General features: G+C 42.1%; 1 protein-coding gene and 1 pseudogene across 4 annotated transcripts in view; both read left to right on the top strand.

Moving 5' to 3' along the window:
- The window catches only part of RHBDL2 (rhomboid like 2), a 58,361-nt gene that overhangs the window by 23,754 nt on the left and 9,601 nt on the right, over positions 1–25,006 (top strand). For all 4 annotated transcript variants that reach the window (XM_061412445.1, XM_061412447.1, XM_061412443.1 and 1 more), the window contains 3 exons: positions 3,329–3,594; positions 6,564–6,712; positions 8,568–8,680. In XM_061412445.1, the coding sequence (XP_061268429.1) occupies positions 3,349–3,594; positions 6,564–6,712; positions 8,568–8,680 (508 nt within the window). In that variant the 5' untranslated portion in view covers positions 3,329–3,348. The remainder of the gene's footprint in view (positions 1–3,328; positions 3,595–6,563; positions 6,713–8,567; positions 8,681–25,006) is intronic.
- On the top strand, positions 8,687–24,943 carry LOC133244803 (NADH-cytochrome b5 reductase 3-like; annotated as a pseudogene).

A 25,006-nucleotide genomic window follows, 5' to 3' on the forward strand; every position in this document is an offset into this window, starting at 1 on the left:
CTCTGTTCCTGTTTGATTGCGTTTGTTCACGTGCTTCTCAGATTACCCACATAGATGAAATCATACAGCATTTGTCTTTCTCTGCCTGACTCATTTCTCTTAGCATAATACCCTTTCAGTCCATCCGTGTTGTTGCAGAGCAAGATTTTATTCTTCTTCATGGCCGAGAAATATTCCTCTGTGTGTGTGTGTGTGCGCATACCACATATTCTTTATCCATTCATCTATTGATGGGCACTTAGATTGCTTCCATGTCTTAGTTACTGTAAATAATTTAGCATTTAACATGGTGGTACATTTTAATTGTCTTTGGATAAGTGCCTAGAAATGGAATTTCTGAATCTAATGGTAATTCTGCTTTTCTTTGAGGAATCCATATACTGTTTTCCATGGACTTCCCTGGCGGCTCAGTTGGTAAAGAAACCACCTGCAGTGCAGGAGACTCTGATTTGATCCCTGGGTCAGGAAGATCCCCTGGAGAAGGAAATAGCAACCTACTCCAGTATCCTTGCCTGGGAAATTCTGTGGACAAAGGAGCCTGGCAGGCTACAGTCCACATGGTCTCACGAGTTGGACCCAACTCAGCGACTACACCACCACCATGTACCACTTCCACAGTGTCTGTACCAAAGTACCTTCCTACCAACAGGGCATGAGGCTCTTTTCTCAGCACCCTGGCCAACACTTGTTATGCTGTCTTTCTTGATAACAGCCATTCTGTCAGGTGTGAAGTGATTCTCACTGTGTTCTTTTTGTTTGTTTTTGGCTGCACTGCATGACTTGTTGGATCTATTTTCCCGACCAGGGATTGAACCTGGGCCACAGCAGTGAAAAATGTGGAGTCCTAACCACGGAGATGCCAGGAAACTCCCCTCATTGTGGTTCTGATTGTGTTTCCCTGGAGATTAGTGATGTGCATCTTTTCATGTGTCTATTGGCCATCTGTATGTCTTCTTTATAGGAAGAAAATCTACTCAGGTCCCCTGTCCATTTTTCCATTGGGTTGTTTGTTTTTTATGTTGGGTTGTATTGTGAGTTCTTTGTGTATTTTGGATATTAACTCCTTGTCAGATCTATCATTTGCAAATATCTCCTCCCGTTCAGTAGGCAGCCTTTTCCTTTTGTTGGTAGTTTTCTTTGCTGTGCAAAAGCTTTTTAGTATGATATAGTCCCATTTGTTTGTTTTTGCTTTTGTTTCCCTTTCCTGAGGAGAAATATCCAGAAAAAATATTGCTAAGACCGATGTCGAAGAGCAGACTGCCTGTGTTTTCTTCTAGAAGTTCTATGGTTTCAGGTCTTACATTTCAGTCTTTAATCCATTTTGAGTTTATTTTTATATGTGGTGTAAGGCCGTCTTTTCCACATTGTATATTCTTGCTTCCTTTGTCATAGGTTAATTGCCTGTATAGGTGTCAGTTCATTTCTGGCCTCTCTATTCAGTTCCTTTGCTCTGTATCTGTTTTAGTGCCCGTACCATACTGTTTTGATCACTGTAGTTTTCTAAATTATAGTTGGAGTCAGAGAATGCGGTACCTCCTGTTTTGTTCTTTTTTAAGATTGTTTTGGCTGGGTTATCTGTGATACTAAAAAAGCTTAAGCTTCAGATTTCTACTTACACAGGCTTCTTCTAAAGCATTTTAAGTACTTTTATAGTTTTTCTGTTTTATAATTTTAATATAATGATATTTTTTTCCAGAGCACGCCCCCATATTGTTTAAGCTTCAGCATACACAAAATGTAGACCCACTCCTGCATAAAGGGCAAAAATGCAGTGAAATCCCATCATGCAAATATAATCATGGTTAATTCTCCAGATGTTTTCCCTTCGTATCAATACATTACTTAAAAAAAAATTGGATTGTACTCTATGTAGTGTCTGGAAACATTATTTTTTTTCCTTTAGTGTATTTGAGCCTCCCCCATCCCTGCCAGGGGCTTCCCTGGTGGCTCAGTGGTAAAGAATCTGCCTGCAATGCCGGAGACCTGAGTTCGATCTCTGGGTTGGGAAGATCCCCTGGAGGAGGTCACAGCAACCCACTCTAGTGCTCTTGCCTAGAGCATCCTGGCAGGCTGCAGTCCATAGGGTTGCACAGAGTCGGACACAACTGAAGCGAGTAAGAGGCAGCAGCACCCATTTTTTTGGCTATGAAAATATTTGATTAAATAGTTCAACCAGAAGTAAAATATAACAGAACTAAACCAAAAGGAGAAAGACTGTACAGATAGCACCATGACACATGGAGAGGAGGGGGTATGTAGTTCAGGCCTCACTGTTACAGACATGCTGCCTCAGTAACTTATGCATCTGCTTGGTGTCTCTTAGCACAGCTGTAATTGTACAATTATTTGTGTGATGTTTATTGACCTCAGCCTCCTCCCTGACACTGCAAACACTTTGGGATGGGACTGGTCGCCTGATACATAGTAGGTGTTCAACAGATGTCTGTGAATAAATGCTTGAGTGTCTACATATTGAGGATTGAGTTCAAGGGGATACTGGGTGTAGACATTAGTAGCAACTCAGCCAAGAGTGTCAGATGTCAAAGAGTTGTTGGGAAGATGTGTTTTAGGGAGACCGGCAGCGCTGCCCCTGGAGGGTCAGTGAGCAATGGCCTACTTGACTCATGTGCCGCAGAATGGCAGCGGTGGCATGTTAGAAAGGACACCGGTAATTTAAAAAGGGAAGATGTGGTTTTAAATCTTTTTTGAGGGGAGGGGAATTTTTTAAACTAAAATGGGTGCCTGACACATAGCACCCCTCAGCATAGTACCTGATACATAGTCGATGCTCATTAAATAGTTTTTGATTCGGAATCAGAAACCAGAGACCTGTGTTTGGCTTGGGAGTAGAAGCAAGATGAAACTAAGAGCTGAGAGGAGACTGCTTACGTAAGCTAGTCAAAGCTGAATTCGGTTACGCGCGTGTGTGGCTTAGACTCTGAGATGCATCGCCTTGTGGCAGAGCTATCTCTTACACTAATAACTGCCTTGGGAGTCAGAGGCAGAGGGCAAGGAAAGGGTGTATGAGGTAGAGCTGCCATCCCAAAGCTCCAGTCCACTCTGGGTGGTGACAGTAGGTAATTCCATAAGTGACTTCTGGGGAGTCCTCTTCCTCAGCTGGGGAGAACTTAGTACTTTTTCACAATTACACCCGGATGGTGAGGGTATGGATATTACGTGTGTTTGGGCAACAGATCTGCAGCCACCTTCTACTGACTCACTGGGAAGGTACTGGAAACCAATGGTGGTGCCCGAGAGCCCAGGAAAGAGCTATGGCCCGAAGACCATAGGGTCATCTGTTTTCCCCTGACAGTCTTGTTCCTTTCAGGTGGAGGGGGACCCAGGACAATGGCTGCTGCTCATGATTTGGAAATAGAGGAGGATGTGAATCTGAATATGGAGACAGAGATGAAAGAAGAGCTGGAAGAGGAGAAAATGAGAGAGGGCAGGGCAGATAAAGATCCCTTCAAGCCTAGAAAGGTCCACAGGATTGTCTCAAAATGGATGCTTCCTGAACCGGTGCGAAGAACATACCTGGAAAGAGCTAACTGCCTCCCGCCCCCCCTGTTCATCATCTTCATCAGCATCGCTGAGGTAAACGTGCGGGGTGGTGTGCACTGGCGCAAGGACTCCTGGGGGGCTGCAGATACACTGGGGCTTCAGATCACACCTGGAGGAAAGACTGGGAAACATGTGAGGAGAGCTTGGGGGTGGCAGTAGAGCACACACAGAGCTCGACTTCGTCCTCTTCAGAGTCCCCTTCCCAGGTCCTTCCTGCCTTCCCAGGCACTTTCAGTTATGTGTTGAGTTTTATTTTTCAAACAACTCCTCTGCAGTGACCACAATTGCAGTGGCTTCATTTCATTTTTGGAGAAGGCAATGGCACCCCACTCCAGTACTCTTGCCTGGAAAATCCCATGGATGGAAGAGCCTGGAAGGCTGCAGTCCATGGGGTTGCTAAGAGTCAGATACGACTGAGCAACTTCACTTTCACTTCTCACTTTCATGCATTGGAGAAGGAAATGGCAACCCACTCCAGTGTTCTTGCCTGGAGAATCCCAGGGACGGGGGAGCCTGGTGGGCTGCTGTCTATGGGGTCGCACAGAATCGGACAGGACTGAAGTGACTTAGCAGCAGCAGCATTTCATTTTAGTTGGTGGGGGCTTTAGAGATCAAATAATCTCTGGGTGTCCAATTGGTTTGATCTCATGAACCAGCTATGATCGATTCGTAAGGTCTATCAGGAGCTCTATGTTTAAAAGAGATATAGATTGCCTCCAGATTTCAGTAGGAAAAAATGGGATTGGGATCTTCTAATGATGTCAGCTCTGGGCAGCATGTAGTGAGTATCAGACTCTGGTCCAGTCAGCTGTTTTGTTTTCCAGAAAAGAGTGGGGTGACTTGCCCAAGGCCACATACTTAGTTATTTAACCAGGACTGGGCTTCTCCTGAGCCTCATCTCACCCAGCTTTTTCTCCCACACCATGATGCCTCATAAAGGAATTGACAGAGTATGGCTGCCTGTGGGATGTGACTTAGGGGCATTGTGTGTTTAGTCACTCAGTCATGTCCAACTCTTTGTGACCCCATGATCTGTAGCCCTCCAGGCTCCTCTCTCCATGGAATTCTCCAGGCAAGAATACTGGAGTGGGTTGCCATTCCCTTCTTTAGGGGATCTTCCTGATCCAGAGATTGAACTCAGGTCTCCTGCATTGCAGGTGGATTTTTTTTACCCTCTGAGCCACCAGGGAAGCCCCGACTTAAGAGTATGAGAAAGTTTCTGATGTTATTCTCTTAGTGCCCACTGATGCCTCAACTTTTTTTTATCAAGGACTGTATTAGTCAGGGTTCTTTAAAGAAGCAGCATCAATAGGATGTACACACACACACACAATCTATCATCTATGTACACACATATATGGGGGGAGAGATAGAGAGAGAGATTGATTTAAGGAATTGGTTTATGTAATTGCAGAGGCTTGGCAAATTTAAAATCTACAGGGTGGGCCTGCAGACTAGCAACCAGGGGATAAGTTGAAGTTCAAAGGCCATTTGTTGGCACAATTCCTTCTTGCTCAAGGAGTGTTTGTTCTATTAAGCCTTCAACTGATAGGAGCTCACCCGCATTACGGAGGGTAGTCTGCTTTATTCAAAGTCACAGAAACATGTAGAATGATATTTGACCAAATACTGTGGTTTAGTTACGTTGACACATAAATTTAACTATCGTAGGGACCTGGCCTCTTATGGCTTATATAAAGATAAGGCCCCAATGGGGCGTTCCTGAAAGAAGCTTCTGTCAATGCTGTGTTGGTTGGGGCAGACACAGAAACCAGCCCTGAGTCACTGAAGGAGGAACCTGTTCAAGGGTGTGACTATGAAGTGGTGAGGACCCTTGAGGACCATCTTAGGGGCTTAATACTACAAACAGTGAAATGTTAAAATCGTTTTTTTCCTTTAGAATCAGAAATAAGACAAGAATTCCCACCATCACCATTTCTACTCAATATTTCGCTGGAGGTGACAGACTGTACATAAAAAAATGACGGAACTCCCTGGCAGTTCAGAGGTTAGAATTTGATACTTTTACTGCAGGGGCCTGGGTTCAGTCCCCGGTCAAGAAACTCAGATCCTGCAGGCTGAGTGGTGCTGCCAAAAAAATTTTAAGCAAATTTTTTTATTTTGGAGTAATTTTAGCTTTATAGCAAAGTTACAGAGATAGTTTCTCCCAATGTTAATATCTTACATTTCCACAGTTTTACATTTGTCAAAACTAGGAAACTCATATTGATATATTAGTATTAGCTAAACTCCAGGCCTATTTGAATCTCACCAGTTTTTCCATTGGTGACCTCTTTCTGTCCTTCTGTACTTTCGAACCCAGGGAGTCACGCTGTGTCTACTTGTCACATCTCCCTGGTCTGCTCTGATCTCTGACCCTCTCTCTGTCTTTGCTTTCCATGCTTTTGATCGTCTTGAGGAGTACTGCCCAGGTATCCTGTACAATGTCCCTCTGTCTGGGTTTGTCTGATATTTCTTCTCACGGTTAGACTGGAGTTATGGGTTTGGGGGAGGAAGACCACAGAAGTGAAGTGCCCTTCTCATCACATCACATTCAGGAATGGGGGCATCCACATGCCATCCCTGTGACATAAGCCTTCATCACTTGGTTCAGGTCCTGTTTGCCAGGTTTTCCCACTGTAAAGTCACTATTTTCCCCTTTCCCTCTATTTTTCAGAAGCCAGCGGTGACCTAATTTCCTATTAAGTTGCAGATGAGTGATCAAGTGGTGAAGGTGGGAAGAGGAGGGCAGAGGAGGGGAAAGTGGGTTCAAGGGAGACTCTTCTTTGAAGTTTGGTCTAGGGCTGCTCCTAACTGCTGGAAGAAGCAGGAGATGGTCAGATATACAGCAGGGAATTGAATTCTGCCATCTGAGCACATGCTGTGGAGCAAATTGCTCTTACGAGCAAATTGTTTCAAACAGAGGTAGTGCCCGTGGGCTTTAATGGGGCCGCTTTCTGCAGCAGGTATGGTTAACTTTAGTGTCTGCCCCTCCCTGTCAGCTGGCGGTATTTATTTACTATGCTGTATGGAAGCCTCAGAAACAGTGGATCACCTTGGATACAGGCATCTTGGAGAGTCCCTTTATCTACCGTCCTGAGAAGCGGGAGGAAGCCTGGAGATTTATCTCGTACATGCTGGTTCATGCTGGGTAAGCAATGACAGTTGAGTCACTGATGTCAGAGGTGACTGCAAGTAACCATAACCCTGAACATTTGTTTGGTATTTTATTATTATAACTCTTTATTTTATATTGGACTATAGTTGATTAACAACGCTATGTTAGTTTCAGGTGTACAACAAAGTGAATCAGTTATACATGTACATGTATTTATTCTTTTTCAAATTCTTTTCCCAATGAGGTTACAGAACATTGAGCACAGTTCCCTGTGCTGTAGGTGGTGCGACCCTGTGGACTGTAGCCCACCAGGCTCCTCCGTCCATGGGATTCTCCGGGCAAGAATACCGGAGTGGGTTGCCATTTCCTTCTCCAGGGGATCTTCCTGACCCAGGGATCGAACCTAGGTCTCCCGCATTGCAGGCAGACGCTTTAACCTCTGAGCCACCAGGGAAGCTCTTATTATCGACCAGGCACTTTTATATCCATAATCTTGTTTGATGCTCCTGGCAACCCTAGGAGGCAAGCGCTGCTCCCGCTGTTTTGTGTGAGGCTTACGGGATGCAGTCATTTGCAGAGTGAGGATCTCAACTCATTAGTGCTGACTCCAAGTCCAGTGTACTTTGAATCGTAACTGCCTAATATTGGTATTTACGTAGGAATATCAATGAGAAGAGACCAAATTGTCACCAAACCAGAATTGTGTCCCCCACGTTGTGTGGTGCTGTTAAATGTTCCGTGTAAAATGTGAATTGCCAGTGCCTTCCTCCCCACCTCTGCCAAAGTTAAAAACATAATTCATCAACATTTTGATGGGTGTAGAATAGTTTATTTAGAATAATACAAGCAATGGGTGATGCAGTGCCTGCCTTTTAGTTTTGCTTACAGTCTCTTAAACGCTAATAGCCTTTTACGACCTCGCTAAGAATTCTGATCACTATGCCCACTTAAAAAACTAAAGCATTTTGCTACATAGCAACTAAATTAAGGATTACTGTTATATGGAAATTTGCCAAGTGACATTCAGAGAGTTTCCATAGATGCTTGTGGGGTTTGACAAGCAAAATAATGTCAATTTCCACTTAAAAATATTTTTCCATATTTATAAACTATAATAAAAAGCATTTGTATTCAACAATGTTATATACCAAATTATAGTATATTTATATGAGAGAAACCAAGTTTAGCTAGTGTTACTAGGTAAACATTTTTTTTTTTTTTCCATTCTGGTAAATTTAAAACCTTTTAAATACAGAACTGGGAATGAGGTTTCTCTTGCCATATCTGTTTTATTTCTTTCTTTGGCTGTGCCAGGTCTTAGCTGTGGCATGTGGGATCTAGTTCCCTGACCAGAGATCAAATCCAGGCCTCCTGCATTAGGAGTGAGTGCTATCTTAGCCACTGGATCACCAGGGAAGTCCCACCTCTGTTTTATTAAAGACTACCCTGAGCTTGCAAGAGATGTTTAAAAACCTACTGAAATTTCAATACAATATGAGTGAATTAGTATTCTCTCAATATTACTGTGCAACTAAAACAAAATCAAGTGCTGAGGCTGACATGTGATGGCAACTGTCAGCTAAACCCATAATTGCAAGCTTATATTCCATTCCTTAAAGCTTCCTCACTGCTCTGTTTGACATTATCAGTAATTATTGTAAAACAAAACTCATAAAGTAAATGTGTATTTCTAAAATGTCCTTTTATCTGCTTCACATATTGAAGCTCAAGATTTTATCTCTTAAAAAGTCACCCAACAAAATTAGAAAATGGAATTCACATTAAGCATGTTCTTAACTAGAAACAACATATCAGTGCCTGTTACCCTCCCAAGGAGATAACTGCCTGGGCTAGTCCTAATGTTTGACAATGGCTTTTGTCTCTGCAGAGTCCAGCACATCCTGGGGAATCTCATCATGCAGCTCGGGCTGGGCATCCCCTTGGAAATGGTCCATAAAGGCCTCCGCGTGGGGCTGGTGTACCTGGCAGGAGTGATAGCAGGTTAGTGTTCCGAACACAGCACAGAATCAACATCTCTGGACTCTTAGGAGGCAATAAGCAAAGGCAATAAACTTTTAAATCAAGATTTATTGTGTTCCGAATATGTGCTAGGGCACCTGGTAAGTTTAGAAATAAGTTAACCAGAGAGAAGCATATCGAGAGGTCTTTGTGCCCATTCTCAGGTACCTCAGAGTTCTGCACGACTGGCAACTGTGAGTAGTTTGGTGTCCAGGTGTATATACTGGATAAAGGACTAAAGCCAGAAGGTCCTTATGTCCCAAGACTAATGATTTTGGGAAATAACGTGATCAAATTTGCATTTAAGAAAGATAACTTCAAGAGAACATTGAGAATAGCTAAAGGGACCCAAAGATTGGGTAGGGACTAGCATCCTGGGATGCCAATGATCTCTCAAATTGGGTATGCCAAAAATTCATTAGGGTGTGGGCAGAAAATATTAGAACCCCTATCTACCCATTTATTTATTAGAAACTTTAAAAAATTAAACTTTTTAGATAATTATTAATTCACACTGTAGGAAATAAATACCTATAGGTCTCATATACCCTTTAACTAGTTACCCCCAATGGTAACAGCTGACAAAACCACAGTACAGTATCCTAATCAGGATATCCACACTGATACAGTCAAAGTACAAAATATTTCCAACATCACAAAGATTCCTCACAGTTTCATTTTTATAGCCATACCCCCTTTTCTTCCACCCTCCCGGCAACCCCATTAATCTGTTCTGTTTCTATAATTTTCTCACTTCAAGAATGTTATATAAATGGAATAATACAGTGTACAGCCATTTAGGATTAGCTTTCTTCACTCAGCATGAGTCTCTGGAGAGTCATGTAGGTTGCTGCATTTATCAACAGCTTATTCATTTTTATTGCTGGGTAGTATTCGATGGTACGGATGGTATACCACCACTAGTTCAATTGTTCACTTGCTGGAGGATATCTGTATTGTTTCCAGTTTTTGGTTATTACAAATAAAGTTCCAGTAAGCATTTGTGTACAGGTTTTTTAAAACGTAAGTATAGTTTTGTGAACTTGAGTTTTCATTTTTTCTAGGATAAATGCCCAAGAGCAAGTTGGTTGAGTTGTATGGTAGTTGCATATTTAGTTTTTTTAAGAACCAGCCAAAATGTTTTCCAGGATGGCCGTTCCATTTCACTGTCCTCCCAGTACTGTGTAAACAATTCAGTTTTCCACATCCTCGCCAGCTTTTGGTGTTGTCGCTATTTTTTAAAACAGTTATTTATTTTTGGCTGAGCTGGGTCTTTGTTGCTGCACTCGGGCTTTCTCTAGCTGTGGCAGGTGGAGGCTACTCTCTAGCTGTGGTGTGCGGGCTTCTCATTACGGTGGCGTTTCTTGTAGAGCACGGGCTCTGGGCACACAGGCTTCAGAAGTTGAGGCGTGTGGGCTTAGCTGCCCCGCAACATGTGCAGTCTCCCTGGACCAGGGATCGAACCTGTGTCCCCTAAGTTGGCAGGTAGATTCTCAACCACTGGACCACCAGGGGAGTCCACTGTCACTTTTAATTTTAGCTGTGCTCCACGTGTGTGATCTCATCATGGTCTTACCTTGCATTTCCCTAGTGGGCTGATGATGTTAAACATCTCTCCATGTGCTTATTTGCCATTTATGTATCCTCTTCAGTGAAATATCTGTTCATGAATTTTGCCCACTTATCTAATTAGATTTTTTTTTAATTTTTTATTTTTTTTATAATTAGATTTTTTTTAACTGTTAAATTTTGAGACTTCTTTATATATCCCAGACCTAGTCCTTTATAGAATATGTAGTTTACAGATATTCTCTCAGTCTGTAGCTTATGTTTTGATTGTCTTAGCGGAGTCTTTCACAGAGCAAAAGTTTTTAGTTTTGATGAGGTCTAGTTTATCAGTTTTTTCCTTTTACGAGTCATGGTGTCATGTCTAAGAACTCTTCACTGAGCCCTAAGTCTTGAATTTAATCTCTATGTTATCTTCTAAAGTTATGTTTTGCACTTTACATTTAAATATGTGATTTATTTGAGTTGGTTAGTTAAAGCATGAGGTTCAGATTTTCTTTTTGTTTGTGAATATCAGAATAAATTGCTGAATAGACCATTCTTCCTTCACTGAGTTGCTTTTATACCTTGTCAAAAATCAGGTGGCTGTAGTTTCATGGAACTCTTTCTGGCTTCTCCTTTTTGTTTCATTGATCAGTGTGTCTATCTCTCCACCAATACCACACAGTACCACTGGAGCTGTAAGTCCTGAAATGAGCGAGAGGGATTCCTCTCCTTTTTTGCTCATTTACTGATTAGTTTATGTATTTCTCTTTTAAAAACAGTTGGGTGTCTGTTTTTTTTCTGTGATAACAATAGGCTTTCACTAGTAAGCTACTTTATAGATGCTGAAAAACAAACACAAAATATGTCCCTTTGAAGACACAGTAGTATTTTTCTCTTAAGAAGTGAGAATGTAACTGCTTTTCCAAAAACACTCATGCTTTGAAAAGGGCATTTTGAAAACTGGTTATTGGAAATCATTCCATCATTATGTGATTTTTGCTGCTGAAGAAGATGAAGTAACTCTTTTCAGTTCACACTTAAAAAAGCCAGAAAACACTTTTCTCATCTGATTTAAAATTTCTCAGTGGAGAGTTTTAGTAAATTTTAAACTTACTGATTGTTAACACTTTCTGATTAGTTTGCAAGAACAACTGACTGATGTTAGGGAAGGTGGGAATTAATAGCCATAGTACAACAAATCTTTTGGATAATTGGAATGAGCATAGACAATTATGGGGCTTCCCCAGTGGCTCAGAGGGTAAAGAATCTGCCTGCAATGCAGGAGACACAGGAGACACGGGTTCCATCCCTGAGTGGGGAAGATCCCCTGGGAGAGGAAATGGCAACCCACTCCAGTATTCTTGCCTGGAGAATCCCATGGACTGAGGAGCCTGGCGGGCTATAGTCCATAGCCTCATAAAGAGTCAGATGCGACTGAAGAGACTGAGTGCGTGTGCACACGTGCACACACACACAAGCACACACACACACACACAGACAATGATGCAATTCTTCCAGTTGAAACTGGACATCACTTTTTTAATTTCATATTTTAAGTGGTTAAGAAAAAAATTTCTATGGAAAATAACTGAACTTAAAAGTACATCTTTGCGGGTCTTGGTGGTGGTGGCTGTGGAGTGAGTGCAGAGTGGTGCCAATATGGGGGCCCAGCTGGGCACCCTGGGCCACAGGGTCCTGTCCCCAGTCTGGCTCCTGTGCAGCCTCCTCGGGAAGCTGTTTCAGTGCTCCACCCCGGCCATCATGCTCCAGAGTTGGGACATCAAGTACCCGCTGTGGCTCATCAACAAGAAGGTCATCAGCCAGGATACCCGGCGGTTCTGCTTTGCTCTGCCGTCACCCCAGCACATCCTGGGCCTCCCCGTTGGCCAGCACATCTACGTCTCTGCTTGAATCAATAGGAACCTGGTCCTTTGGCCCTACACGCGTGTTTCCAGTGATGATGACCAGGGCTTTGTGGACCTGGTCGTCAAGGTTTACTTTAAAGACACCCATCCCACATTTCCCTCTGGAGGAAAGATGCCCCAGTACGTGGAAAGCACAAAGACTGGAGACACCATTTGAGTGCTGGGGCTCCAATGGGCTGCTGGTCTACCAGGGCAAAGCGAAGTTTGCCATCTCTCTGGACAAGAAATCCAACCCTGTCTTCAAGACGCTGAAGTCTGTGGGCATGATTGCTGGAGGGACCGGCACCACTTCAATGCTGCAGGTGATCCATGCCATCATGAAGGACCCCAGCGATTGCACAGTGTGTCACCTGCTGCTTGCCAACCAGACCGAGAAGGACATCGTGCTGCAGCCTGAGCTGGAGAAACTGAGGAATGAGCATTCTGCATGCTTCAAGCTCTGGTACATGGTGGACAGAGCCCCTGAAGCCTAGAAATACAGCCAGGGCTTCCATCTCTACTACCTTCCATCCCTGGAAGAGGAGCCTGCTGGTACAGATGTGCAGACCCCTGCCCACGAGCCAGTATACTTGCCTGGACCATGTGGGCCATCCCAAGGAGTGCTACTTTGCCTTCTGATGGATGGGCCCTGGCTGCACCCACTTCTCCTAACACTGTTCATTACCACCACTTTCCCTTGCATCTCCTGCTGTGGCTGGGTTCAGCCTGGCTTGGCCATGCCTGGGAGGTCACCCTGCTGGGCTGGCCCTTTGCCTTTGGGAGCAGGGCTGTGTTACAGGTGGGCTGCTTTGGCCACCTTTAGGGCAGATTCCTATTTGGACCTCGCTACAGATGCTTGGGCCCTTGCCCTTCCTCGCCCCACTCTTGCCCCCAGCACACACACTACTGGGTAGAGGCTGCCAGCACCATGCACCCCGCCCTCCCCAGCGCATCCCACGCTCTGGAAATAAACATAAAGGTACCGGTAGTTGCAGGTGCCAGGCCCCTACCCCCTGCCTCGGGACCCTTGTCTCCTCCTCCCACCTGCCATTCCATCCTGACAAGGTGCCTCAACAGCCCCCCACTCCCTCTTCCTAAGGCCCAGCAATCACAAATCTACCCCCTGAGAAGAATGACAACCCTGTGCCAGTATAACTAATAGTGTCTTGGGCAATCACCATTTTTCATGCGCATTTGACTTATTTCTGCTTCAGGGCCACTGCCAGGCCTCAGCACCTGACACTGCATGGCAGGGAACACCAAAATGTCCCTTTGGCAGGGGCTGCTGGGGTGAAAGTCTGCCCCCATCCCAGGGCCCAGCAGGCCTGGCCAGCAGGGAGTTAGGCTCTCCCTGGGGCTGGAGTGGGAGGAGGGAGCTGGCTGAGGGCCCTTCCAGCTGGCACATGTGCCCTCCCAAAACCTCAGCCTTGCCCTCAAAGACCCAAACATTTGCGAGGCTTTGGAAGTTCCAAGCAATCGACCTCCGATCATGTGCCTTGGGGTCCTGGGCCGCCAGCCCTGGTGGGAAAGCCAAGATCATGTGTATTTATTTGTCTGTCCCAGTACCCACTTCTGCTGCTCTTGCCCCAGGTGGGGGAGATTTAGAGTACAGTCTCTTTCCTGAAGAGACGTTTTCATTGGCCTTGACGTTGCTTTAGACTGCAGCATGTTAGTCTCTTGCATATCAGCTTTTTCAGAGTCATTTATGAGCAAACATAACATTAAAGTAAAATTGCTGAGTTGAAAAAAAATCTTTGCATTTCTGTGGCATGATATTTAACCAGGGTTTTAAAATATAATAATGCTTATTTAATAATGTGTACGTGTACTAAGCTGCCTCAGTCGTGTTTGACTCTTTGTGACCCTATGGACTGTAGCCCACCAGGCTCCTCTGTCCATGGGATTCTTCAGTCAAGAATATTGGAGTGGGTTGCCAGCCCTCCTCCAGGGGATCTTCCCGACCCAAGGATTGAACCTGTGTCTCTTGTGTCTCCCGCATTGGCAGGTGGGTTCTAATGCCACCTGGGAAGCCCTTATTTAATAACACTGCTCATTGAAGGATTTTTTTAAGATTAATTTTTAGAGCAGTTTTGGGTTCATGGCAAAACCGAGAGGACAGTGCTGAAGTTTCCCATTCATCGCCTGCCATGACACCTGCACAGCCTGCTCCATTTTCAACAGAATGGCACATTTGTTACAACCGATGAACCTACATCTATGGCATCACAATCACCCAAAGTCCTTTAAAACTAGGGTTCATCTTTGCTGGTGTACATTCTGTGGTTTTGGACAAATGAATACTGACATGTATCCATCATTATAGTATTATAAAGGGTATCTTTTTACTGTCTCCATTGTTTCCTTTTCCAGAATGTCATATAGTTGGAATCATACACTATGTAACCTTTGCAGATTGGTTTCACTTAGTAATATGCTTTTCGGTTTCCCCCATGTCTTTTTATTTCTTGATAATAATTTTTTGTGTCATTAATGAAGTAAAAATAATTTAAAAATATTATGTTACCAATAAGTCCCATCCTTTAAAATTCTATGTGATTTTACAAAACATTAAAGAAGTGGTACATATATTGATACATGTAATTTATAAGTGAATATACCCGTATTGCAGGGGGTGGCTGTATTAGTTTCCAAGGCCAATATGACCTCCTCTTAGCCAGTCACATCTGTAACAATTTTCCAAACAAGGTCACATTCTGAGGTGCTGGGGGTTAGGACTTAAACCTATTTTGGGGAGGGGGAGGACCCAATCCGACCCATGGCAGTGCTCAAAACTTTACCAATCACAACTGTGCCTGCTTCCTAGAGCAGTGGGGATGGAGAGTGGGAAGCCTTGGTAAAGACGCGGTAAAGAGGTGGGCTTGGCCAGGCCTAGTGATGCAGCTCCCCAAGGTACTTCCCCCTGCCTCTGTGGATGCTGTTACTCCACCTCCTCCAGGTGTTCCTGCACACACTCGTTTTTCCTGGCTCCAGTATCTATATGCTTGTTTCCCCCACAGCTGGATTTCAACATGTGGAATCAGCTGTGCCCCAGTTTCAGTGCAGAGAGAGAGAGGAGAGAACGTGAATAACCTGTTCACATCCTCTGTCTGTTTTTGCAATACCTTTTGGCAGGTATCTCTTTGCTGAATCGGTCTCTCCTTCATACTGCTGCTGGTCACCTTCCTCAAACACATCCTTCCTAAAATATTTACAGTGGCTAATAAAAAGTTGAAACATCCGAGATTTTTTTTTTGGAGCGGGGAGTGGGGGGGAAGGGGAGCTGGGCTGGGTCTTCATTATGGCAGGTGGGCTTTAGTTGCCATGGGGCAATTAACCCAGGTCCCCTGCATTGGAAGGTGGATTCTCAACCACTGGACCAGAAAGTCCCTGAAATGTCTGAGATTACTTTGTATTACCCTCCACCATCTGGCCCCACTGCTTTTTATTCTTTTCTCCTTTTTCTTCAGGGAAGAATATATATGAAGATGTTAGACATGTTTACATAACATAAAACATTTTAAAAAATCACTTTTGAGGTGTAATTGACATACAAAGTTTTGTACATATTTAATGTATATTGTGGTGTTGGAGAAGACTCTTGAGAGTCCCTTGGACTGCAAGGAGATCCAACCGTCCATTCTAAAGGATATCAGCCCTGGGTGTTCTTTGGAAGGAATGATGCTAAAGCTGAAACTCCAGTACTTTGGCCACCTCATGCGAAGAGTTGACTCATTGGAAAAGACTCTGATGCTGGGAGGGATTGTGGGCAGGAGGAGAAGGGGACGACAGAGGATGAGATGGCTGGACGGCATCACCGACTCGATGGACGTGAGTCTGAGTGAACTCCGGGAGTTGGTGATGGGCAGGCCTGGCGTGCTGCGATTCATGGGGTCGCAAAGAGTTGGACACGACTGAGTGAGTGAACTGAACTGAATATATACAACTTGCCGAATCTGGAGAAAAGTATACACCCATAAAACCATCACCACATTCTATGCCGTAAACATATCTATCATCTATGAAAGTTTCTCCCTGCCAGTGTCTTTCTTGCTTTGCTTTTTATTTTTAAACGAGGGAAGCAGTAATACTTTATTTTACCTTTTGACCCCTTTCGCCCATTTCTCCCATTGCTTTGCTTTCTTCCTGGATTCTTTCATACGTAACGTAAGTCTAGTTTCCCTATTCTTGCTCCTGGCAAAGTGTGGTCACCGAATCAGCAGCACTGGCCTCAACTGAAATCGTGTTAACATGCAGAATTCTGGGGTCCCACACCAGACCTACTAACCAGAATTTGCATTTGGACAAGTCCACAGGTGATTCATAAAAACAGAACCACTGGCCTGCACTCCAGCCCTGGGTCCCCCAGTGTGACTGACCATCAGAAGCACCTGAAGAACCTGTTACAACTAAAATATTATTCAGATCACACCCAGATCTACTGAATCAGAATCTCTAAGAACACGGTCCTAGGATCTGTGTTTTTCTTTTTTTGCTTTTTCATTTTTCTGTTCAGTGAGGTTTTTTGTTGCTGTTTAGTCGCTCTGTCACGTCTGTCTCTTTGCCACTCCATGGACTGCAGCCCGCCAAGCTTCTTGCATGGAATTTCCCAGGCAAGAATACTGGAGCAGGTGGCCATTTCCTTTTCCAGGGGATCTTCCTGACCCAGGGATCGAACCTGCGTCTCCTGCAAGTATCCAGCATTGCAGGATGACTCTTTACCACTGAGCCACCAGGGAAGCCCTTAGAGAGGTATAATTGACATATAATAACTACTGAACTTTAAAAATAATTTATTTATTTTTGGTTGCTCTGGGTTTTCGGTGCTAGACGTAGGTTTTCTCCAGTTGCGGCTCTTCGTTTTGGTGCTTTGGGGTGGCTTCTCTTGTTGCAGAGCGCAGGCTCCAGGTGCTCATGCTCAGTAGTTGTGGAGCGTGGGCTTAGTTGCTCTGCAGCATGTGGAGTCTTCCTGGACCAGGGATTGAACCCATGTCCTCTGCATTTGCAGGTGAATTCTTATCCACTGTACCACCAGAGAAGTCCACTGCTGATGTTTTGATGTGTGTATATAACTGTGAAACTATCCCCAGTCAAGGCAATGAACATTACTCCCTTCAGAGTTCCTGTAATCTGTTGGAATCACTTCTTCCTGCCTCTCCTTGTCCTCCTTCTGCTTTCCCCTGGCAACGGCTGACCATCACAGATTAACTTGTATTTTCTAGAATTTTATATAAATGGAATCATGAAATACGTACTTTTTTGGGTCCCTTATATTATTCAGCATAATTACTCTGAGGTGTGTCCATGTTGTTGCTGTGTATAAACAGCTGATTCCTTTTTGTTGCTGAGGAGTCTTTCAATGTGGGAATACACTCAAATTTGTTTATCCACTCTCCAGCTGATGGACATTTGGGAGGTTTCCAGTTTGGGGTTATTACAGATGAAAGTTACTATGAACACAGTACAGTCTTTGTGTGGACAAGTGTTTTCAGTTCTCTTTGACGATTACCTAGGAACAGACTGGCTGGATTCTACCGTAGGGTTATATTTAACTTGTAAGAAACTATCAAACTTCTAAAATAGCTTTTCTAAGATATATCAATAATTCATACAACCTATAATGCACCCATTTAAAGTGTATAATTCAGTGTTTTTTAGTTGATTTACAGGTTATGCACCCATTATCACAATCTAAATTTAAAACACTTGTGCTCCAAAGAAACCCTGTAGCCATTAGCAGTCACTCCCCACTCCTTACCCCAAACCCCCTCCCTAGCCTTAGGCAGCCACTGATCTAATTTCTAATCTACCCATTCTAGACATTTCATATAAATGAAATAATATACTATGTGGTCTTTTCTCGACTTTCTTTTTAAGCATAATGTTTTCCTCCTTCACCCACGTTGTAGCACGTATCTGTACTACATTCCTTTTTATCGTTGGATGATATTCCATTGTATGGATATACCACATTTTCCTTATCCATTCACCATTTGGTGGACATTTGGGTTGTTTTCACTTTCATCTATTATGAATAACACTGTCATGAATATTTGTGTACAAGTTTTTGTGTGAATTTCTTGTGTATATATTAATATCTGCAAATGGAATTAAGTCATATGGTAACAAAGTGTATAGTTTTACATCCCCACCATAAGTTTCAGCTCCTCTATATCCTCATCAACACTTGGTATGATCAGTCTTTTAATTGTAGCCAATCTGTTAGGTATATAAAGGCATTTCATTGGGTTTAAATTTGCATTTCCTAATGACAGTGATGGTGAGCATCTTTTAATGTGCTTGGTTGCTACCCATATATCTTCTTTGGTAAAGTATATGTTTAAATCTTTTGCCAATTTAAAAACTGAATTAGGGACTTCCCTGGAGGTCCAGTGCACTGTTAACAATCTGCCTTTCAATGCAGGGGACACGGGTTCAAGCCCCGGTTGGGACACTAAGATCCCACATGCCTCAAAACAACTAAGGCTGCAATGAACCACAGCTAAGACCTGACACAGACACAAACAAATATTTTAAAAAATTGATTTACATTCCTTATTATATATTCTAAGTTCTTTATCAGATATATGACTTACAAATATTGCCTCCGAGTCTGTTGCTTGTTTTTTCTCTTAATAGTACATTCTGAAGACTCAAATTTCTGAATTTTGATTAAGTATAATTCATCAGTTTTTAAATTTTAGGAATTACGCTTTTAGCATCATATTTAAGACATTTTGCCTGATGTAAAATCACAAAGATTTTATCTATGTTTTGCTCTAGAAGTTTTATAATCTTAGACTTTACGTATAGGTATATGATCCATTTTTATACATGGTGCAAGGAATGGACTGAAATATCACATTTTTGCATGTAAATGTCTAATTGTACCAGCATCATTGGTTGAGAAAACAATCTTCTCTTTACTAAATTGCCTTTGCATCTTGTCAAACTCAGTTGTCCATATATATATGTGGGTTTATCTCTGGACTTTCTGTTGTGTTTTGCACTCATCTCACATCCTAGTAAAGCAATGCTCAAAATTCTCCAAGCCAGGCTTCAGCAATACGTGAACCATGAAATTCCAGATGTTCAAGCTGGTTCTAGAAAAGGCAGAGGAACCAGAGATCAAATTGCCAACATTCGGTGGATCATCGTAAAAGCAAGAGAATTCCAGAAAAACATCTATTTCTGCTTTATTGACTATGCCAAAGCCTTTGATTGTGTGGATCACAATAAACTGTGGAAAATTCTGAAAGAGAAGGGAATACCAGACCACCTGATCTGTCTCTTGAGAAACCTATATGCAGGTCAGGAAGCAACAGTTAGAACTGGACATGGAACAACAGACTGGTTCCAAATAGGAAAAGGAGTACATCAAGGCTGTATATTGTCACCCTGCTTATTTAACATACATGCAGAGTACATCATGAGAAACACTGGGCTGGAAGAAGCACAAGCTGGAATCAAGATGGCCAGGAGAAATATCAATAACCTCAGATATGCAGATGACACCATCCTTATGGAAGAAAGTGAAGAAGAACTAAAGAGCCTCTTGATGAAAGTGAAAGAGGAGAATAAAAGAGTTGGCTTAAAGCTCAACATTTAGAAAACGAAGATCATGGCATCTGGTCCCATTACTTCATGGGAAATAGATGGGGAAACAGTGGGAACAGTGTCAGGCTTTATTTTTGGGGGCTCCAAAATCACTGCAGATGGTGACTGTAGCCATGAAATTAAAATACGCTTACTCCTTGGAAGGAAAGTTATGACCAGCCTAGACAGCATATTCAAAAGCAGAGACATTACTTTGTCATCCAAGGTCTATCTAGTCAAGGCTATGGTTTTTCCAGTAGTCATGTATGAATGTGAGAGTTGGACTATAAAGAAAGCTGAGCACCGAAGAATTGATGCTTTTGAAATGTGGTTTTGGGAAAGACTCTTGAGAGTCCCTTGGACTGCAAGGAGATCCAACCAGTCCATCCTAAAGGAAATCAGTCCTGAGTGTTCTTTGGAAGGACTGATGTTGAAGCCGAAACTCCAATACTTTGGCCACCTCATGCGAAAAGCTGACTCATTTGAAAAGACCCTGATGCTGGGAAAGATTGAATGCAGGAGGAGAAGGGGATGACAGAGGATGAGATGGTTGGATGGCATCACCAACTCAATGGACGTGAGTTTGAGTAAACTCCGGGAGTTGGTGATGGACAGGGAGGCCTGTCGTGCTGCAGTTGATGGGGTCACAAAGCGTCGGAGACAACTGAGCGACTGAACTGAACATCCATTACATACTATCTTGATTAAGTAGTTTTCTACTAAGTTTTGAAATTGGACACCTCAGTGGTCCAACTTTGCTCTTTTTCAAGTTGTTTTGGTTATTCTAGGTCCTCTGCATTTCCATGTAAACTTGAGAATCAGTTTGTCAATTTCTATAAGATAGTTTACTGGGATTTTGATTTGGATGGCAAAGTATCTTTAGATCAACTGGGGGAGAATTGACATCTTAACAATATCAGAGTCTTCTAACCAACGAACAAGGTATAGACTTCTGTTTATTTAGGTCTTTCAGAATTCCTTTCAGCATCGTCCTTAGCTTTCAGTGTTTAGGGCTTGCACATTTTTGGGGTCATATTTATTTCTACATTTCATATTTTTGATGTACTGTAAATGGTACTATTTTTAAAATTTCTATTTCTGATTTTCATTGCTATTACGTAGAAATACAGTTGATTTTTTTGGTATTGATCTTGTACCCTCTTGATAAAGTCATTATTTCTAGTAGTCCAATAGTTTAACTGTTAAACAATGAACTTCTAAAGAGATTTAAATAATAACAAAATCCTGTATATTTGCCCATGTTCTTACCATTCCTAATGCTCCCTATGCTTTGTGTAGCTTTATTTTTCCATCTCTTTTTCCTTCTTCCCGAAGATTTTCTTTAACATTTCTTATAGTATGGAAATGCTAGTCATCAATTATTTCAGCCTCTGTATGTCTGAAAAAGAAAATCTGTCTTTTGCCTTCATTTCTGTAGTGCATTTTGAGGTTTAGAGTCCTAGCTTGACAGTAATTTCCTTTCTTTACTTTAAAATGTTGCTCTCCTGTGGTTCTCATGCGCATTGTTTCTGATGATAAATCTCCTGCCATCCTTATCTTTGTTTCTCGGTATGAAGCATGTCTTTTTATTCTAGATGCTTTTGAGACTTTCACTGTTTTGAAGATGTGATTCTGTTATGCCTTGCTGTGGTTTTCTTCATGATTCCTGTGTCAGATTTGTTGAGGTTCTTGGATCTGTGGGTTTATAGTTTTCACAAAACTTTGGAAAAAAATTGGCTATTATTTCTTCAAGTATTTTTTATGTGCCTTCATTCTTCTAGGGATTCCTACTATGCACTTATTATTATAGATATTATGAGGCTGCTTGAAATTGACCTATAGCTCATTGATACTGTATGTATTTTAAAAAATATTCTTTTTTTTTTTTTTTAACCCCACGGCATGGGGGATCTTAGTTCCCTGACTAGGGGTTGAACCTGTGTCTCCTGGAGTGGAAGTGGTGAGTCTTAAACACTGGACTGCCAGGGAAGTCCCCTGTGTTTTATTTTGGACAGTTTTATTGCCACATCTTCATGTTCACTAAACTTTCCTTTTGCAATGTCTAATTGGTCAATCAACTCAACAAGTTTATTATTTCATCTTAGATGTTGTACTTTTCATCTTTAGAAGTTTGATTGAGCCTGTTTTATTGCTATTTAACTTTTGAACACATTGAATATATTTCAAATAATTATTTATTGCCCTTATTTGCTAAATCTTAACACCTGTGTCAGTTTGGGTAACTTTAATTAAAATATAGTTGATTTAAAATGTTGTGTTAGTTTTAGGAGTACAGAAGTGATTCAGTTGAACACACACACACACAATCTTTTTCAGATTCTTTTCCCTTGTAAGTTACTACTAGATATTGAGTATAGTTCCCTGTTCTATACAGTAGGTCTTTGTTGGTTATCTATTTTATATATAATAGTTGTATATATTAATCCCAGACTCCTAATTTATCTTCCCTCTTCCCTTTTGGTAACCATAAGTTTGTTTTCTATGCCTGTGAGTCTATTTCTGTTTTAAAAGTAAGTTCATTTGCATCATTTTTACAGATTCCACATATAGACAATATCATATGATATTTGTCTTTCTCCGTGTAGCTTACTTCATTTAGTATGATAATCTCTACATCCACCTGTGTTGCTGCAAATGGTATTATTTCGCTCTTTTTTATGACTAATATTCCATTGTGAGGAATGGAATGGCTCAGTGGCAAAGAATCTGCCTGCAGTGTAGGAAATGTGGGTTCAATCCCTGGGTCAGGAAGACCCCCTGGAGAAGGAAATAGCAACTGACTCCAGTATTCTTGACTGAGAAATCCCTTGGACAGAGGAGCCTGGAGGGCTACAGTCCAGGGGGTCGCAAAAGAGTCAGACATGACTTAGCGACTGAACAACAATATTCCCCTGTGTATATATACCACATCTTATTTATCCATTCATCTGTCGATGGATATTTAGGTTGCTTCCATGTCTTGGCTATTGTAACTAGTACTGCAATGAACACTAGGGTGCGTGTATCTTTTCAAGCTATAGTTTCCTCTGGGTGGGATTGCTAGATCATAAATAAATTTACTTTTTTAAATTTACTTTTAGTTTTTTTTTTTAGTTCTGGTAGGTTTTAGTTGATTTTTTTCTCTTCAGTATGGGTCATAATTTCATGCTTCTTTGCATGTCCTGCATGTCTTGAGTTTTTGTTTGGATGCTAGACATTTTATCTTTGGATGGTGGGTATTATTGTTTTCATGTAAGTATTCTTTAGATTTGTTCTGTAACTCAGTAAAGTTACTTGGAAGGAGTCTGAACTCTAGCTGCTGAGCTCTATATAGACCTAGACTCTATCTCATCAACTTGAAGTTTACTGTTATCTGCCTAGGTTTGCCCTTCATGCACGGCTACCTGCAGTCTCTCTCAAGGCAGTAGCTGGGCAGTTAGTCAACTCATTTATTTCTTGTTTCTTAGGGTTCATTGTCCCTTGTTATCTGATGTCCAGTATCTTTAAGACCACTGTTTCATATATTTTGTCCATTGCTTTCAAGCAGGAGGAAAAATCTTGTCCTGTTACTTCATTGTGGCCAGAAGTGGACATCTATATTTTAAAAATAAATTTCTCATAACTAAGATACAACCACCCCAGCTCTAGCTTGTAGGTTAACATTTGAGAACCACTGGGTCCATATAGCCCTAAGGTACCGCTTCTCACTGATCTTCAGTAACCCATATAACTTTGTCTTTGCTTTTCCAGATCCCTAAATCCTTGCCTTCTTCCCCCCTTTTTTCCTGTCCAAATCTTAAAGTGTCTTCAGAATTTAATCAAAATTCTGTCTCCCCACGTGCACCCCAATGTTCACTGCAGCACTGTTTACAATAGCTAGGACATGGAAGTGACCTAGAGGTCCACTGGCAGGCAAATGGATAAGAAAGTTGTTGTACATATACACAGTGGAATATTACTCAGCTATTAACAAGAATGCTTTGAGTCAGTTCTAAAGAGGTGGATGAAACTGGAGCCTATTATACGGAGTAAAGTAAGTCAGAAAGAAAAACACCAATACAGTATATTAATATATGGAATTTAGAAAGATGGTAACAACGACCCTATATGTGAGACAGCAAAAGAGACATAGATATAAAGAACAGACTTTTGGACCCTGTGGGAGAAGGCAAGGGTGGGATGATTTGCGAGAACAGCATTGAAACATGTATATTACCATACGTGAAATAGATCACCAGTTCAAGTCCGATCCATGAAACAGGGCACTTGAAGCTGGTGCACTGGGACAATCCAGCCCAGTGGCTGATTGATGTCAATGTATGGCAAAAACCACCACAATGTTGTAAAGTAATTAGCCTCCAATTATAATAAATAAATTAATTAAAAAAAAATGCTGTCTCCCTCCTCTCAGAGTAGCAGGGCCTCCACCTTTCTGCTCAGAAAGTCATTCTTTCCTAAGTGCTTCCATAAACAAATTTATCACATTAAAAAAATCACAGTAATTATTAGTCTGAATTTTTTGATAACTGTTTGATCATACATTTGTAAGATTCCTAAGGTCAGACACTTCCCCTTTTTTGCATTAAGTGGCTACTTTTTAATGAGAACTTCCTTTTTAAAACTCATTTGACTGCTTTTTTGCTGCACTGGGTCTTTGTTGCCGGGCTCTCTCTAGTGGTGGTGAGCCGGGGGTGGAGTGCTCTGTAGTTGGCTCCTCACTGCAGTGGCTACTCTTGCTGTGGAGCATGAGCTCCAGGGTGTGGTCTCCTGGCCTGTGGGATCTTCCGGGACCAGGAATCGAACCTCTGTCCCTGCACTAGCAGGCAGATTCTTAACCACTGGACCACTAGGGCAGTCCTAAAGTAGGTTTTGAAGTGTACTGTATCTTAAAAAATGAAGGAGGGACTTGAAGGCAAGGGAATAATAGAGCTAAGCAGTATGGAGAACACTTCAGAGTTGGCATAAGGTGGTTCTAAAGCCTTGTTTTGGTTCAGACAAGTAAGATTGAATTAGCAAACAGGATTTCATCTTGCTTGGTGAAACTGATTGAATGGTATATTAAGAAGGATTCTGAAACCACATCTTGACTCCATGAGAAAGCTAGCCCGTAGAAAATAAAATGTTGGAATGTCTCACGTATTTTGATAGTTTTGGTTAACTGTGTAGGATATTTTGAAACAGTAGCTAACAAGTATTTAACACATGTCAGGGAGTATTCTAATCATAATGTACATGTAAACTCATTTATTTCCCCTGACAA

Source organism: Bos javanicus, chromosome 3, assembly GCF_032452875.1.
Source record: "Bos javanicus breed banteng chromosome 3, ARS-OSU_banteng_1.0, whole genome shotgun sequence".
Taxonomy (NCBI): Eukaryota; Metazoa; Chordata; class Mammalia; order Artiodactyla; family Bovidae; genus Bos; species Bos javanicus.